Source organism: Pollachius pollachius (assembly GCF_949987615.1).
Source record: "Pollachius pollachius genome assembly, chromosome: 3".
Lineage (NCBI taxonomy): Eukaryota > Metazoa > Chordata > Actinopteri > Gadiformes > Gadidae > Pollachius > Pollachius pollachius.
In genome coordinates, this window is record NC_136936.1 from 8813647 (window position 1) to 8831154 (window position 17508).

General features: G+C 43.4%; 3 protein-coding genes across 3 annotated transcripts in view; 2 read left to right on the forward strand and 1 right to left on the reverse strand.

Moving 5' to 3' along the window:
• Window positions 1-535: 535 nt before the first annotated feature.
• LOC307073369 (claudin-4-like) lies at window positions 536-2194 on the forward strand. The gene has a single exon (XM_079733160.1). It carries the CDS (start codon window positions 642-644, stop codon window positions 1314-1316), a length of 675 nt encoding a protein of 224 aa, XP_079589286.1. The 5' UTR covers window positions 536-641; the 3' UTR covers window positions 1317-2194.
• Window positions 2195-2942: 748 nt separating this feature from the next.
• On the reverse strand, window positions 2943-5587 carry sbds (SBDS ribosome maturation factor). Its single transcript, XM_079733390.1, has 5 exons — window positions 5370-5587; window positions 5129-5258; window positions 4745-4945; window positions 4299-4463; window positions 2943-4033 (listed from the first exon to the last, which is right to left on the reverse strand). Exons 1-5 carry the CDS (start codon window positions 5495-5497, stop codon window positions 3905-3907), a joined length of 753 nt encoding a protein of 250 aa, XP_079589516.1. The 5' UTR covers window positions 5498-5587; the 3' UTR covers window positions 2943-3904.
• Window positions 5588-5886: 299 nt separating this feature from the next.
• The window catches only part of tyw1 (tRNA-yW synthesizing protein 1 homolog), a gene marked incomplete at its 3' end in the record, with an annotated part of 49130 nt that continues 37508 nt past the window's right edge, over window positions 5887-17508 (forward strand). The window contains 2 exon segments of the mRNA XM_079732966.1: window positions 5887-5913; window positions 10175-10257. Of these exon segments, the coding sequence (XP_079589092.1) occupies window positions 10222-10257 (36 nt within the window). The 5' untranslated portion in view covers window positions 5887-5913; window positions 10175-10221.

Genomic DNA, 17508 nt, shown 5'->3' on the forward strand with positions numbered 1-17508 from the left:
TCCTCCCTAGCAGAGTGAGCCCAGTTTCAAACACCCTTTTAACACTGTTACCACCTCAACACAACGCATTTGTCCACACATCATGTGAGGGAAATGTTGAGTTTTACTCGTGTGTATATATATAAATATATATATATATAAGGGGGTCCTTGTGACGGGTTCAGCTCAGGCAAAGGTTAAGTAAAGGGGAACTTAATAACACTAGATAACAAATGGGGGGTTAGATAACAAAACCTGAAGGAAACAAAGCTTGAATTATTAAAAATAAACAAAATGTGGATTTTCCATCACAACACACACACACACACACACACACACAAACTCAGAACCAGTGATTTGGTCTCTAGACATGTCCAAACATGTCCAAACCTTCATAATCTCTGGTGTCCCCTCATCCCTTTCGCTGTGCGTTTCTTCAACACAAACATACACACGCACGCACACGCACACACGCACGCACTCAGAGCTGCTGAATTTCTTTCTTCCTCGCTACCTCTCCCTCTCTCTCTCTCTTTATCACCCTAACACAGCCAGACACACACTAAAACACAGAACCCGCCCTCCGCTCTGAGCAGCTGTTTCTGGTTGGCAGCGCCGTGCCGGGAGCGAGGAATCAGCAGCAGCGGCGGCCCGGACAAGTCATGGATCGCTGGCTGGAGCGGACCGCACTGGGCCTGGGCGTCACCGGTTGGCTGTGCAGCATCTTCACCCGCTGCCTGTCGCTCTGGAAGGTGAGCGGCACCGTTGACAACGTCACCGCCACCCTGCCCGCGTACTGGGACGGGGTGTGGTTGGATTGGGACCACTGGGACCTGGCGCACGACGGGAGTCTCCATTGCTCATTTTACCAGAGACTCATGTCGCTCTCTGGAAACTTCCGCACCTGGAGGGCGCTGGTCGGGGCTGCGATAGGAGCCGGGGCGTTCGCCGTGGCAGTGGGAACCGCGGGGATTGTGTGGTTCCCAACGCGTGGTCAGGTGAAGCTGGCGTCCGGAGCGCTATTTGTTGTGTCTGGAATACTGTTGTTGGTTCCCATGGCCTGGACGTGTCACCACACCAGTCAGCCTCTAGAGGGCGCCAAAGATCTGCAGCGCGACTGGGGCCCGGCGCTCTACCTCGGCTGGATCTCCTTTGGGTTGATGGTCGCCGGCGGCGCGTTTCTGCTCACCCGGTGTCCACGGTCTCAAGAGCCCGTTGGGTCGGTGCCGGTGAGCAGGTACCCGCAGCAGGAGGAAAGTGAAAACCCTCTGAGCACCATCCATAGGACAACGTTCACCAACAGCCAGTACAACAGGGCTCACTCTGAGCCCATCTGATGATTCAATGCAGTATGTTCAACTCCATGGACTCTTATGGGTAAGCACTAGGCCTACCTGTGGAATGAAAAGCAGACCCCGTTGTCCTTGTTTGAACAGCAGGAGAGGCCGATGCCTGCATAATACAGCACAAGTTTGTTTTTGTCAAACCGTTATTGTGCCTAATTGTTCATGGGTTACCGGAAATATACCACTTCCTATACACGTTTAACATTCCAAATTACTTCCATGGGAATAACAATTATGTGTGACGCTAAAATAGTTGGTCATATATCTAAACTTTGAATGTGTAGGGGTAGCTGTCATGCATAGCATGTTGGTTTTAAATGTAATTTGCTCTTCTAAAGAGTAGGCCTATGCTCTTAAGTGTCATTATGATGCCATTATCCTAGCCTACAATGGCATTTAAGATGAAGCCTTGCCATACACCGTGAGGTGCCTTATAATATGGAGTGAGATGTTCAAGCTGTATGGTAAATTCAATGGAAATATTGTACATGCGCTTTTGGGAGTTTACTTAGAATGCTGTTTACATGTAATATACCAAACCTGATTAATATATTGTGTGGCCTTGTCCTAAATATGGTTCCAGGATAATATTAGCTTTTTTACAGCTGCCATACAAAGTTTAAATAAGAGTGACAAACACTACAGTGTGAAACAGGGTGTCTGGTATAGGTGGAGGATTGATGGTTCAACACTCAGGACCTCCAAGTGGGAAGAGTCCTTGTGCTAATACTTACCCCAAATAACCTATCCTCCAGCATGTGTTTTGAGCAGGGATTAGTGAATGTATGTCCTCTGATCTTGCTGGTGTGCTAACAGGCAACAGGGCTAATGTAACATTGAGCTTTCACTGTGTTGTTGGGTCTCTCTCTCTCTCTGTGTGGAATTAAACTTGACATGAAACGTGTGGGTGTCTCTTTCTCAATGCTGGTGCCCCTGGAATGTTCAAAGCCTTGTCGTATCAAAGGATATAGCCACCGGTTCTGAAATTCTAAATCTGTGAACACCATATTTGAAGTCTTTAAATAAGACTTCAAATAAGAAGGTAGCTCACACTGGATACAATATGTGATGGAAAGTAAAATATTCATATTATCCCTGATGAATGGAACAATTTTAATCCCAATAATTATGCAAATAGAAGCTATTTTCCGTTTTTAACATCAATTTTCTTTGCCACGTTATATTATCCTCACAGGGGGGTGCAGGTGGCAGGTGCACACTTGGGTTTCAAGAACATGTTTGGTTGTGACCTGGTCACAGGTAGCCTGGGTATACCTGTTAGCCAGGCTAGGTCACAGGTGTGTTGGTTGGGAAAAGCACAACATTTGACCGCTAACACTATCACTTCACTGCAAACCGGTCATTTATACTGGATTTATATGTTTTGTTTTGTTAAAATGCCCTACCATTTAAAATATAAGCAAGAAACGGAGGCAGCACACTGGACACATCTTAATCTCAGCAGACATACTAGAAAACCTTGACAAAAAAAGATCCACATTCATGGACAATTATGAGGATTTTTTTTAATTATTCAAATCACTTTCACTCTTTCAAGGAGCTTCTCCGCTAACTTGTGCAGTACGCGATCAACCTTGATTTTACAAAAAATGATTAGAAAGCAATCGTCACTGCATCCAAATGGATAAAAAAAATGTAATTGTATAATGAACTATGTTGACAACGCATCCCCATATTTCTAAAGTGGGGGGAATTCATAAACCATTTAAAAGTGGGGGGAAATAATAAACCATTTAATAAGGTAATTTGTTTCAATATATATTTAATGACAAAATATAAATTATTGGATGAAGCAAATTACACAGTAAGCCATGATTATAGATCACAAGTGGTAAAATAAAAAGGCATGGACAATATTCTTGTAATATGGTCCAAACTCCAATAATGTAATCAAATTGGGACTTATGACGTGGGATGAAAACACCCCAACTAAAGCCAAGTACATTCCTCTTTGGAAGGCTCAAACTGCACACAAGAAACCAAGACAGCCATGCACAGCCGAATAAACTCTCTAAATATACAGTGGCTGGAACACAGGAATGGCATCATGGATTTGAAGTGGAATAGTGTAAATTAGCGATATAGAGAGTATGCCCTCTGCGTGCCAGAATGCTTGATATATATATATATATATATGGAGGCACAGAGGGTCCATGGTGATGGAGGTTGGAGATAAGGGCAATGGGGCTGCAGTAGAGGAATTAAGGGTTAGATGTGAGAGGTTTAGGGTAAATTGGGGTTGGAGAAGTCGAAGAGTTGAGGGTTAAGGGTAAGGGGTTTTAGGGTTTAGCGTTTATTGCTAAAGGGTTGAGGGTTAAGGTTTGCGGGTAAAGTGGATTAGGGTTAGTGGGCAAAGGGTTGAGGATAAGGGGGTTGTGGGTAGATGGGTTACGGGCAAAAGGGTTAAAGAAGGTTAAGAGTTAAGGGGAAACAGGGTTGAGGGTAGAGTTCGGATCTGAAGTGTTGAGGGGTAAGAGTAGAGGACAAAGCGGATTCGGGTTAGGTAGCAACGGGGTCGGAGGATGGAGGGTCGTGGGTAGAAGGGTTAAGGGGTAGTGTTACTCCAGCTTCTCATCCCCCTCCTCCACATCCTTCAGGTTGAGGACCTCCAGAGAGCCCCGGCCCTTGGTCTCACAGCGGATCAGCTCGTCGATCTCCCTGAAGCAGCCGGGGTCCACCAGACACACCTGTGTTGGGGGAGGAATATATATGGGGGCTATTTAATGGCTGACATTAACTCTAGTAATGGTAGAAGTGGTCATGTGTCGTGGTATTACAACAAGCACATATGTCCATTCATACATTCAGAGCTACATTCACAGATATACACTGCCTGGTTACTGACAGAATGTAACCAGGACTCTGTTACACTGCCATGGAATTCCCTGGTGATTGTATTTTGTCACACAGGTTGTGGGACTTTGTCAGACGATGTTTTTCCGAGGCCCTCACCATCTCCAGCTGCTCGTCAAAGTCCTCGCTCTCCACCACCTTCAGGAGAGGCTTCAGCTTCTCCTTCAGCTTCTTGCCCTCCTTGGCCGGCAGGACCAGCCGCAGCCTCATGTGGGCCCTCTGGATCTCCATTGACTCCTTCAGCTGTCTGATGACCTCCAGCGCCTGGGAGGCACACAGCAAAACATGGAGGTTACACATTGAGGAACTAGCTTGGATTCCGTAACACTTGCAGGATGATGTACTAAGATAGGAGAACGATAATCTCAACTTTATAAAACTTCCCAGGTGGGGATTTGGCGGTCACTGCAGCAGAATTACAGGACATTCAATCAAGTAAAATGAGCGAAAAAGTTTAAAAGTAAACAAAGATAAAATCTATAAGTGACTTAGGTATTGGCTAATATTTTTTATTATGAAACTAAAGTGGACATGCAGCTGCCTACCTGTTGCTTGGTGCTCTTGTTGGCCTTCACAGAGTAGTGGATGTCCTTCATGGCACGCTCGATCAGACTGACAGTGTACGGCCTCTTGGTCTCTGGGTTGACACATTTCTCCGCCACGATCGTCGCTATGTCCCTGAACATGGTCTCCAGTTGTCCCTGCCTTTCTTTGTCAGAAACCTGGAGTTCCCCTTTAGCTAAAATCTGTCCATGGAGAAATAAACCAAGAGTGGAAAATCAACACTCACAGTCGAATTCAGATGCACAGTCATGATGATGTACGATGGCGTTACAATGTTGCGATGGAGATGGAGCTTTAACTCGCATACTGTAGCTATGTAAGTAGTCACTCAATACTAACAACAGACAGATGTTGAAGCAACTTACTTGTTTACACACTTCGGTAATATCCTCTGTTCCAAACGATTTGGACAAGTCATCTTTCTTGGCAACCTGCCCTTTGGAAACGTTGACAAAAACTGAATGCGTTTGCAGAACCTCATCCAGATCTTTCTCCCTAGATGAAAACAGACAAAGGTGTTTATAGTTTAGATCTGTCTGAGGATAAAATGGATAGATAACAAACCTGTTATAGTTATCACGTTATACAGTGTTAACAAATACTTACGCTCCAGATCTCCAGCTCACCACTTTATTTTTGTAACAGGCAATTTCAAATCGTTTTCCTCCCTTTTTCATCCGCACGACTGCCACATTCGTCAGCCGTATTTGATTTGTCGGGGTAAAGATGGACATTTTGATGATCGATAAATATATAGATATCTGTCAACGCAGTGAACTCATATGTATATTAATAACAACACGAGTTAAGCGTCAGATGGATCGACTGACTCAATACAAGTGCGTTGTCAAAGTAGTGCCGCAGTCAACATGAGACGTGAACCAAAGGTTCCGCATCTCAGTTTTATCTCTAAATACTGTATTTCTAATGAAAATAAAATACGAATGCATTTTTTGATTCAGTTTTATTTAAAAATAAATAAATGTATTTCAAGAAAAGTGAACAGTTAATAATCATAGTTATGAGGAAGCGACCCATAAAAACCACAATTCCCAGAAGTCCCATCAATAATGACGATGACAACATGGCTACACGTGTCCACTGCTTTCTTTATAGGTCCATGGTCCACTGTTGAGAAGATGAATTGTTGGTAAGAGACAAGACGTTGCACACTTTATACAAATGTCGTTTTTTTTCTGCTTAGCTTTAATGTTGCAAAGTTGGTTCATAATTATTTGGCATTGCAGCAAGTACTTGTCAAACCTCAGATATGAAAGGTAGGTGCATCTAGTGGTCTGAAGGCAAGTAACAAAAGATGGAACTGCTTGCTAACAAAAATAATGTTAATTTACATTGCCATAGCAGAGGTATTACCTGAAGTATGTCTTATTTGCATTAACACATTAATATAACACTGGGTTCTTATAACAATCTTGTCTTAATGTAGGTGGAAAGAAGCACAGTCTCTTGAAAGCTGTTGGATGATGGTTTGGCACAACAGGCTGTATTTTTACTCTGCAGCGGCTGTTGTCTTTGGCATATGGTTTACTCTGAAGATGGAATTAAAAAGGTAGTTTGTGACCTTACCGCACCAACTATTTTCACGGATCAAGCTTCCAATATGTGTTAGTAGGGGTTTGTTTCATTTCCCGTAGATTGCATTGCAGGCTGTGCACAATATTTTTCATCTGTTGTCTTGTTAATTCATGTTTTTACATATTTCAGTCCTACGTGTTATATATTGTAGAAAAAGCATATCAGATTTGTGTTGGGTATGGGTATCCATATTACAAGAAGTTATACCATCAGGCTTTCTCTTCAGGGTTCTTCCATCCTCATCGCATGCTATTGTTTATATTCTCTACTTTTACATATTATTGAAGTCCTTTTCTTCCCCTTACCACAGGAATTGCAATACACACACTCAATGAGCAGCTTGTGTTGCAATAGGTGACACATTTCAATTCAAGTGCTTTTACCAAATCTTATGCAAGCTCTACAGGGTGTACAATCAAGCGCTGTATGGCCTAAATAAAACAAGATTAATTTAACAACTAGTGATGAAATGCACCTTAACCTGGGATGCATTTGTGCATCCAAATCCAGCTCTCCCCCTTCCAAGTGGGTGATTGGCCAGGGGGTATCCAATCACAATCACTAGCTCAATGTTCTGAGTGGTTGTTCATTTAGTACGGAATGCCGCGATTTACTTCTTGGAAGTTGGATTGGAAAAGGAGGTGTGACCAAGGCTGTTCTGTGCTGATTGGAGACAATGTTATCCTTCTATTGGCCTGTTGTGCTTCCGAATGTACTATGACTGAATTAAGGGATAGTTAAAGGGATACTTCACCGATACAGAACCGGCGTTCTGTCATTATAAAATCGCTGTTGTAATATAAAAACAGTTTTTTCCTCTCTCAGTCTAACCCGGTCTTCCCTTGGCCCAGCTGTCCTCCTTACATTACTCCTGACTTGACATCAAATAACACGTTTGACGTCATGTCAGTAGAAATCTGCTGAAATCAGAAATCAAATTTGCCAGAGCGTGCCAGAGTCTATAGCCTATAGACACTAACACAGAGTCCCTGTGCTGCAGCGAATTTCAGCGATGCCAGAGCTACTGTAATTAGCAAATGTTTTTATGCTGTACAGTATTATATACAAATGATGCTTTTGAAAAAACGACAGGAGAAGTCTAAACTAGTCAACGTATCAAGGGGATATGTTTACACAAAGTTTGCTCGCGCTACCACTCGCGCTAGTACAATGGGTCCTTCCCCCTTCAAACGGAAACAGGCGGGCGGTGCAGCGAGCGCAATGCACTGTGGTAGTTGGAGGATTTCTTACTTTGAGCCAGAGAGACCACTTCCAGCCTTTTCTCAGGCTAGGATGAACCGATTTCAAAAATGTTTGCACATTGATAATAAATAGAATTATTAACTTCATATAACCTTAAGATCTCCACCGGTGAACTATCCCTTTAAGAGAAAAACGACCTGCTTGGCATGCGAATCCTAGGGGTTGCAGTTTGTGTGGAAAAAAGGGCTGCTAAGTCATTTTCTTACCAGTAGTATATTCCTTTTTTATAGCTGTTCAATCCCTCCAAAATAAAACATTGTTTGTAATAAGAGACTGTTCTCCAAAAGCCTGTCAGCAGATTAAGAGTTACAACATAAACAGTCCCTCTGCTATCTGTGACTCCACTCCACTGAAGCCCAACTTCCCTTGCTGTCCCAACACTGATAAACAGTTCTCCCTGAACCAGGGAAAAGAGGGATTATTTTCATCAGTGTTTCTTGTTTTTTTCCTTCATATTGTGGGCCCCTGCTTCTGGGCGGTGCGTCGTAGAGAGATTAATACCAGATTGCCCGGCTGGCAAGCAGTAGAAGAGGAAACGGCAATTTATTCCAAAGGAAAGCCATACTGTTTTTTGGAGATAGAATCTCAATATTGAGGAATGAGGTTCCCGGGGCCCCGGCAGCTTTGAGATTCTGGGTATGATGACCTCGAAGGCTGGCCAATCTGTCACGGGGGCCCCCTGTCCCGGGCAGCCTGGGCGGCCGGGGAGATAGCCTTGAGCGTGAGCTTTGCTAAGTGCTCAGTGAATTACTGCACAGAGAAGACAAACAAATACAGGGGTGTCCCTGTCCTTTCATATTTTCTTTTTTAAAGGGACTGTGGTTGCTTTTCTATCTATCTATATCAATATTCATTTCCACACTGAGTAATTGCTTCTAAGTGCCCATTTGATGTAGGATTTCTATATTATAATACAGTGGTTATCCACGGGTGGTGGTCACAGAACATATGCCAAACCTTATTCTTTCGAAATAAGCCCATGAATTAACTAATCTTTCAATGTTAATTCATGTTTCAATGGCTTACTATTTCATTGAGTTTAACAAAACATGAATTCATTTTTGAATACTGCAATATTGGTAAATACATTTTAAATGTTTGGGTAGTGGCTTAATGACTAATGATACATGTTGGTTCTTAGGCTAGACCAGTATACAACCACTTTTATAATATTTGCATGATGTAAATAATTGTAAATTGCTGATGTTACGTCATGTATTTACTTTTTTATTTTTGGATATGCTGTCAGTTTGTAACAATAGCAATAGTATGCTGTTCACTGGAAATCATGTCAAATCATTGAGGCACTGGAGGTAGATAGAAGGGAAACTGGCTGTTCAAAACATAACAAGCACAATACAGCTGTAAAACCTTTCCAGGAGAACAAAGAAACAGCAGCGTCACAGAAGCAAACCCCAGTTTGCAAGAGTAAGCAAGAGTAGATTATATGCTTCTCCTTTCCTTGTTATGTGTTACCTAAAGAACACTCCAAAAGTATTGATATGGAATGGGAGATAGGATGGGGAAATGGGATCGGTACTATATGACCAGCTCTGCACATTATGGCCAGTAATCCTGAGGGTTATTTCTTTCTCATATTATTTCACATCTGTATAACACCTCTGTGCCATCGCACCAACAGGCCGGTCTGCGTGTTCCTATTAGCTACCAACACTGATGGACAGCCCACAGAGAATGCTGATTGGTTCTGTAAGTGGCTTCCATATCTGAAGTCTTCCAAAGACTTCAGATATTGGAAGACCTACCTGAAAGGCCTGAGATACGCTGTGTTTGGCCTGGGTCAACCTGCCTACCTTTGCCTCTAAAATACAGTAAGGATTTTTTCAACTTCACATCCCACATCACACCTGTTGTGTCACTCACAGGAAGTAGGGGGCACCGGGGGACAGGTGAGGGGATGGGCTATAATGATTCCCACCTCCAGCGCACCCATTGATTCCAGTTAATCTGGCCGCATCACCCACCATGCATCCCTGTTCACAGCCTCAACGTGCAGATGCTGGTCTCGTTCCACCATGCGGCGGCTAATGGAAGCTAGTGAATAGTGAATGGCTTTCATATGGCCTCCTCTCTGCTCAGCTGGAGGCAACGTGGGCTGGAATACTAAATACACCCCATCCTTCTCCATGGAAGGCCTTGGAAAAGCAGAAGTCACAAGTACACAAACACACACATGGGAATATAAATTAGGTTTGATAAATCGGCTGTAGACAGATCATATTTTTGCCACAGAGAACGGACTGTAGGGGACTTTCAACTGGCTCATAAAAACACTTTACCATTACATTCTCTTCTCTCTTTATTTTGAATTTGAACATTTCCCCTCCTTTTAGGCCTCTAATTTGTACATTCTCTCTCACTCTGTCTATGTATCTCTCTTTCTCTCTCCCCCTCTCCTCTCATTATCCCTGTCTCTGTTCCTGACTCTTTCTCTGGCTCTCAATTCAGTTTCAATTCCAAGCTGCTATATTTGAACAAATTAAACATGGTTGTCATGACAAATATACGTCCAATCCCTCTTTTACCACTAGGAGGAGATGCCAGTGATGAGTCGGTCGGTCTAGGGGAGAGGAGGGTCATGGTGGACGTCATGAAGGGCCTGAAGAGGACCAAGGTGAGACCTCCTCCTTCTCTGTTGTACTGGGCTTGTGTTTTAAAATACTTGACACAGCACAATTGTTCTGCTCTAAAATCGTATGATCATGGTCAAATATTAAGAATATGTATTAAATAAGTAATTTCCAACATAAAAATACGGCAAGGCCATGAAGTGTTGCTATATAGAAACATATGCATGCGCGCATACACACGCACGCACGCACGCACACACACAAATATATACATAAAATAGAATAGAATAAACCAAATCAAATGTGAAGTGGCTCAAACGCTGAACCCCCATTATATCCACATGCATTTAGAAGAACCTGTCCACCGTGAAGTAGGCGTTGTGAATTTCCAGCTGGCAACAATAGCATTTTATCACCTTCCCTAAGCAACATTTCACTCTGCCATAGCGAGGCGATACCTCCTTTGTTCCTGTCCAGTCAGCGAAACATCTCATTCATTATTCATGATTGACAATAATCGTAGTGAGTAGATGTGTTCTGAAAGAAGGAACCGTGGCTGCGGCGTTGGCTTGGGAGAGAGTGGCAGCGGCCGTGGCATCAGAGTGGCCTTCTATGTTTAGCGTTTCCATGTGAACGCCCTCGACGAGGCCGCCATCTTGGCGGCCTGCCTCCTGAGCACTCACTCACGCTGACACCAGAGTGGTGTTTGAGGAGAAAAAAAAAAAAAAAACTGGCGATGTCATTGTGGTGGCGGCGGTGGTGCTGGTGCTGGTGGCAGATGGGGTGACGGGGAACAGACCAGAGCGGGCGAGAAGACGGCACGGCGGGCGCCCACATCGATCGAGTCGCGAGTAGCGCGTGACTAGAGAGCGACAAGAACAAACACAAAAAAACTCAAACCGCCGAAGGCGAGAAGCGAAAGCAGACCTCTGAAGCCCGGCTCTGGAACCGTGCTCCCGAGGCCACGGGCTGTTCATGACATGGGGAGGAAGAAGCTCACATATCAGTATGGAGCCCTGTGTTGAAGGGCTGGCATGTCAGTGGCGGTCTGAATAATAATGACCATCGCGATAACCGTCCCGAGTGCATCGTAAAAGCGCCACGTGTCACGGAAGCGCATTGCGTGGTCGTCTGTTTGCTTTGTGCAGTGCCCCTTGATATCCCGCTAACTCCCTGGTTGTGAGCGTAATGCGTTCTAGCCGGTCCCGACAGAGTCTCTGGTGGCCTGTCTTCTGTGACCTTGTCACTTCCACCGCGCTCTGTCAGTGACAGACTGAGCATCTCATGGGAAACTGTTCATCCTTATTATAGGAGCTGCTGAAAATGACACATCAGCTCAAGGTGAACGCGGTTCTTTAGATGATGGGCTTTGATCCGGGGTTGGAGTCTAGGGGCTTTGGGAAATAACCGGTTTGAATGTCTTGTGCTATTCCCCCTGTCTGAGGCCGATGACGGGGCTGTACAAATATAAACTGACAAACCTTGCCAGCCAGGCCCTTTCACAACCGATGCATCTACACTTTGTGTCTTTCAGTCATTTTTTGGTTACTTTATGTTCTCCACTCCCGACTGAAATCTCCTTGTACAGATTTTAGAGTGGAAAATTACGCTTACAAACCCCTTTACTGTTTGCGCTCCGGTGCTACAGAAAATGTAGCTCAACTTTTCAGAAGCATGTTTTATTTAACTCCTTTATTTACTTCTACGGTTGTGTCAGCCCCATTATTGTTGAGATTGTCAACATGCTTTCATTGGTTTGACACCAATATGATCGTTGAAGGGGAAAAAATGGTCGCTGCGGCAGTCCCTTAAACTGTGTTGCTAGGGAGGGTTAATAAACCAGTAATGATAATGTTTGGACAGAAAACCAAACAGGAAACCAGTGAGGCATGTCCTGAGACAATACACACTGTAACCTCAGCCTTCCCTTTTTCATTCTTTTAATAAACCAACAACTTTTTACTTCAGAATTAAACTCATGAATACATCATGTTTTATGCAACAGAAGTCTGTGTTTTGTCCCTCTGTGGTGTCTTTAGGATTCCTTCTTATCTGAAAACAACCTGCAATGGTGAATACTTCCTCTGTGATTGTTACCAGTTTGTCTATCGTTTTATAGAGGCATTAATATTGGAGTATCGTGTGTTTGTGTGTGTGTATATGTGTGGTTTACAATGGCGTGTGTCTCCTGGTGTTTGAGTGTGTGTATGCGTATAAACTCTGTGATGTTTAGTTCGAACCTGCTGGAGAGCTGCAATGCATACGCCACAGAAGACGGATGAAGTGAATATATGTTTACTGCCGCTTACAAGGGAAGGTTATAAGTGTGTGTGTGTGTGTGTGTGTGTGTGTGTGTGTGTGTTGGAAGCTCTGCAGATTCTCCTTAACGACCTCTGACTCCTTAAAAGAGGCTGGGCGTCCTCTAAATATTTGATGAGCTTTAGTTACTGTCACTTCCTCCACGAGAGAACTGTCGCAGTGCACTGCTGTCCCAACACATCTCACCGTTTCCCTGTCTTCCTGTGGGGCCCAGCCCTAGCACGGATATACAGAACATAGACGCATGCACACACGCACATGCACACACACACGCACGAAAGCAAGCATGCACACAGACACGCACACACACACACACACACACACGAAAAGACAATCACACCTACCCTCTCACACGCATGCACGCAAGAACACACAAATGCGCACGCAAACACATGCACAGACACATGCACAAAAGCATACTTACTGTCACATACAAACATGCACACACACAGACACAAATACTTACACACACATACAGCCTTAAATATAAACCCGCACACACACATGCACGCACGCACGCACGCACGCACGCACGCACACAGGGCATACAAGGTCTCACTCAAACCAAACTTTCAAATGCGAGCACACGTTCACTCACCCCATGCGTTTGATTACTGACCTTTCGCTTTCGTTGCTGCGTGTGAGCCCTGACGACCAAAATGTCAAGGCTGCAGCTGCACAGCGTGGCTGTAGCCGTACAGACATGGGGTTGTTATTTTGCAATGCTAATACCTTGTAAATGAGTGCAAAAGAGCAGGCACTAGCAGAGACTTATTTTAGTGTTTGCTTAAAAGATATACAATTTGAGTGAGGCAGAAAATATAATCATATTCATGGAGATTGACAAAGGAGAACTGACAAAGCGAGACACGTGCATAATTGTTTTCATAAGACAGACAATTGGATGTTGGTCATATCTGTTTACCCAGAAGGAAACCATTAAGGCGTTTAAAAGCTGTTTGAACTAAAGTGATGGGGAAAAAAGTGACATTTCTGGTAAATATATTTTTGACCACTAGGGAGAATCAGTGAGTCTTGAATTGTAAAATGGGACTTTAAGCCATATTAAGGAGAAAGTGCCCACAATGTATTGCAGTACAAGTGCAAAAATCGTGATTTTGATTCACAATGTTTATGTAGCTAAACCTTAAGCACAATTAATGATTTGCTTTGTTCAGCATTGTGTACTCTTTCCATTACACTAAAAAGTTGTAAACGTGTGGCGTTCTGTTCACGTCATGTATAGACTCAGCCGTGATTTGAATGAACGTTTCAGATAATGAGGAAGTCAGTTTAATTATATTACGGTACACATTTTTGTCACACAGAACAAATAGTTTCCTTAATCCTAATCTTAATCCTAGCACAAATATTCTTAAGAATATACCTGTACATCCTAAGTATTGCAATATCATTGTTTCCCACCAATGACTTTAATCAGTTCCCTACTGTTGGCCAGGTAATTGCCTCTGCATCCTCTTTGTTTGTGTAGCGTCCCATCTCAAGGTTGGTGTGTCCACAACAGAAGACCAAGTGCAAGTGAAGGAGGGCGAGCCAAATGTGCATCATTAGCTCCTAATTTCCTGTTTGATAATTCAGCAAGCTCTTACCGTGCTCTTATCCAAAGCCACTTTAAGGGAAGTGCGACAACAAGAGCAGTTAGGGGTGAAGGCGCATCGTGCTCAAAAGGAAGCCAGTCGTTTCGACCCTACCTAGCCACCAAGAAATCCAGCCTCTCATTAACCAACCACGTGGGGTATCCGGTACTCCAGCACGGCGGTGACTAGGCTGGGAGTACGTTGTCCTGCTTCCAAACCTCCTGTCTGTTAATTGAGTCGTTCCCTGTTCAACGGAGAGACCTCCAAACCGCCGGCCTGCCAGAGGTCGCAGTGCTTTGGCGGAGCCCTGTGTTTGTTCTGCCAGCAGTGTAGATATTCACTCTTTGTTTTCATCAGTTCCCTCTTTATAGATTTCTTTTAGACAAACAGTCCCAACAGGCCCGTAGGCAGCTGGGACACGGGAGTGAGGGACAGAGGGAGGAGTTCCCCTGCCCACAGGACGTCCGTTAGTCCTGGTCCAGAACCGCACTGGACACACGGAACCAGGCTGAACGGATGCAGTGGGGCTAGGGTAGTCGAGTGGTTATGATGTTCGACTCCCAGCCGAAAGGGCATGGGTTTGAATCCTTAATGCCCACAACCTACCTATAGGCATCCTTGAGCCAGATGCCTCAACCCCTACCTGACATGCATTTCATTTCACCGTCAGTCGCTTTGGATTATTGTAACCAAAACCACCCTAACACTATCAATAAGTATCAGAGTTTCCGACCCAAAGTGTAATACAGTAATCCCCCTATCAGGTATTCAATTGAATGAATGAGGGAGGAGACGATGTACAAAAATAATGCTCTTTAATTGAGTTTGTCTTTGCTACAAAAAGAAAAGTAAAGTATACGATAATCACCCCATAAATGGGCACAATCACTTCTATAAGAATGAGGGAAGGGGTCTGCCAGCCGAGAGTAGAATTACCCAGAGAGAGAGACAGCTACACACTATACCACGACAGGGCTATAATGTGCCTTAGTCACACAGTTAATTATATACCACACAACAGGAATGTTACAATTAATCCACTGCAATTTCAACACAATCAGTAGGTTAATATCACTGCACACAAACAGATTAGTAAAGGCCTCAGTACAGACAGCAGTGGCTACAGCCAAAAAGACCCACTGTGCTGAACATGTATATGCTATACTACCCTCTACGTTCTCCCAGCCCCGGCTGACTAAGAAAAGAAAACAAACCTCACCAAAACAAAAGAAAATAAATAAATAAACAACATAAGTTGGAGGTGGTCTTACACAATGATAAGGCATACAGAGCTAAACAATTTTAAGTAGGTAAAAACAGTGGCTACAATCAGCTCCTTCATAAAATCTTCAATACCCATTCATACCGCGAGCCATCCACTGTTTGAACGCGACTTGAACGAGGGAGCATGTACGTACTACCGCCAATGTAAACAACCAGGCACCAGACGACCGATACACCATCTCGTGTTAAGTCACCGCCGGCAGAGTTTCCACGCAAACAACCAGTTTAGTCGCGCCATCTGATGAAAAAGTGACTGCAAGCCCTATTCTACCTGTGCCCCTTCTGGTCACATGAGGAGAAAGCGTCAGGTGACCTCCCAAACCCAACTACGCAAATTGAAACCAGGTGCATCACTGGATTATCCCCCTCCCACCCGTCACATTAAAGCAATTTTGAAATGACTCAATTGTTAAACAGCTGTGAAGTAACAGTTGGTGAGATTCAAGCTTTCTGAGTATGGGTTTGTATGTTACCTTCTGAACAGCATGTGTTGATGCTTCACCAACTCCAGTTTTTATGCTGTCTTGGTTCACATCATATAACTTTTGATGAACAGCAATAAATTGGGTCGCGATTATCTTTTTGGGGCATACCGTTTGACTAATTGGGTCTTGTATTCCAAAACCTATTGAGTTTTCCACCCCCGTTGGACTAATTCCACTTTTCCTGTCTATTTTGGCAGTAAGGAAATTATGCAGTGAAACTGATCTTGTCAAGTCATTCCTTTGAAGAGAGCGTTTCCTCTTGCCTAAGACCAAAAATTGTAATGCCCCAGCCCCAAAAATGCACATCAATGAAGTACGAATAATAATAGATTTGAATTATAAAGCGTATATCAAGGTACTGTTGGACACTGTACAAAGTCTCAAAATAAACAAGTCAAAAATAATAATACAAAATAGCGATGTTCAAAAAGTCGCATTAAAACCATTTAAAAGTGGTTCACTTGAGTATGTTTTTTAACCAAACGGTGGTGGAAATCCATTAAGCTTAACTTACGAGCTGTTATTGAATCACCACTTTTTTGCCGTGTCTGGTGTATCATTTCAGTTCAGCTGCGTGGCTGAAAATGACGTTTTCTAAATGGAAAAACACTCCAGTTGATAACGACTTAGATATTCCACTCCATGACTCTGTTATTGTCAAATCTGCTAAGGGTCAATGATTTCTAATGATAAAAAAACGGTTGGGCCTTATTCAGCTAGCTGGTTAGCTTTAATCACTAGCCGGGTTGGGGTAACTGAATGTGGAGGTCTGAATTTAGTTCCCACAACCATCTACCGATTAGAACCAAGATGGACACTAGGCCCATGATGTGGGCCTTATTCAAAATAAATAATTTCTTTGTGCTTTCTATTTGCTTTATTTACACTTTTATACTTTTGAGCTTTTTTTGTCACTCACTTTTCCTTTTTGAACACTGATTTCCATTAGATATTGGAACAAACCTTTAGTTACTCAGTTTGATAAGAGGACAAGTGTTTGAACATTTCATTGTTAGTAATTAAATACACTAAATGATTATATATCTGTCTAGATCATTAAAATATGCTTTTAATGAATGCTGGTCACAATCGATACGGATTGATCAAGACATGTCAGATAAGGAAAGATTGATGTTGTTTAAAATCAATCCCAATACATACATCATACTATGTGATTAATGAAATATTTATTATATCATAAACATATCCTTTCATCTATCATCAGCTGATAGTGAAGGCTTGATAAAACAATTCATGTTCTCCTGAGTCATGTCTTTCCATATTGCAGATTAGTTTCCATCATCTCGCGTTATGAGTCATCACAACTTGTCAATATCAATATCTTCTTTATTCCTACCTCTGCTATGCTTCTGCTCCTTTCCCTCCTTGTGTTTTGAACAGCACTTTAATGCATTCTCTCTTATCTCCTCCCTATCTCGCCCGGTCCTGTCAATGCCACCTGCCTTCTGTCTCTCTCTCTCTCTCTCTCACTCTCACTCTCACTCTCACTCTCACTCTCACTCTCTCTCCCACCCACTCTGGCTGTGAGAGAGTGCTGAGCTCCACAGTTTGCTGCGATATGGCGAGCCGTCCTAGTTCTGTCACTCAC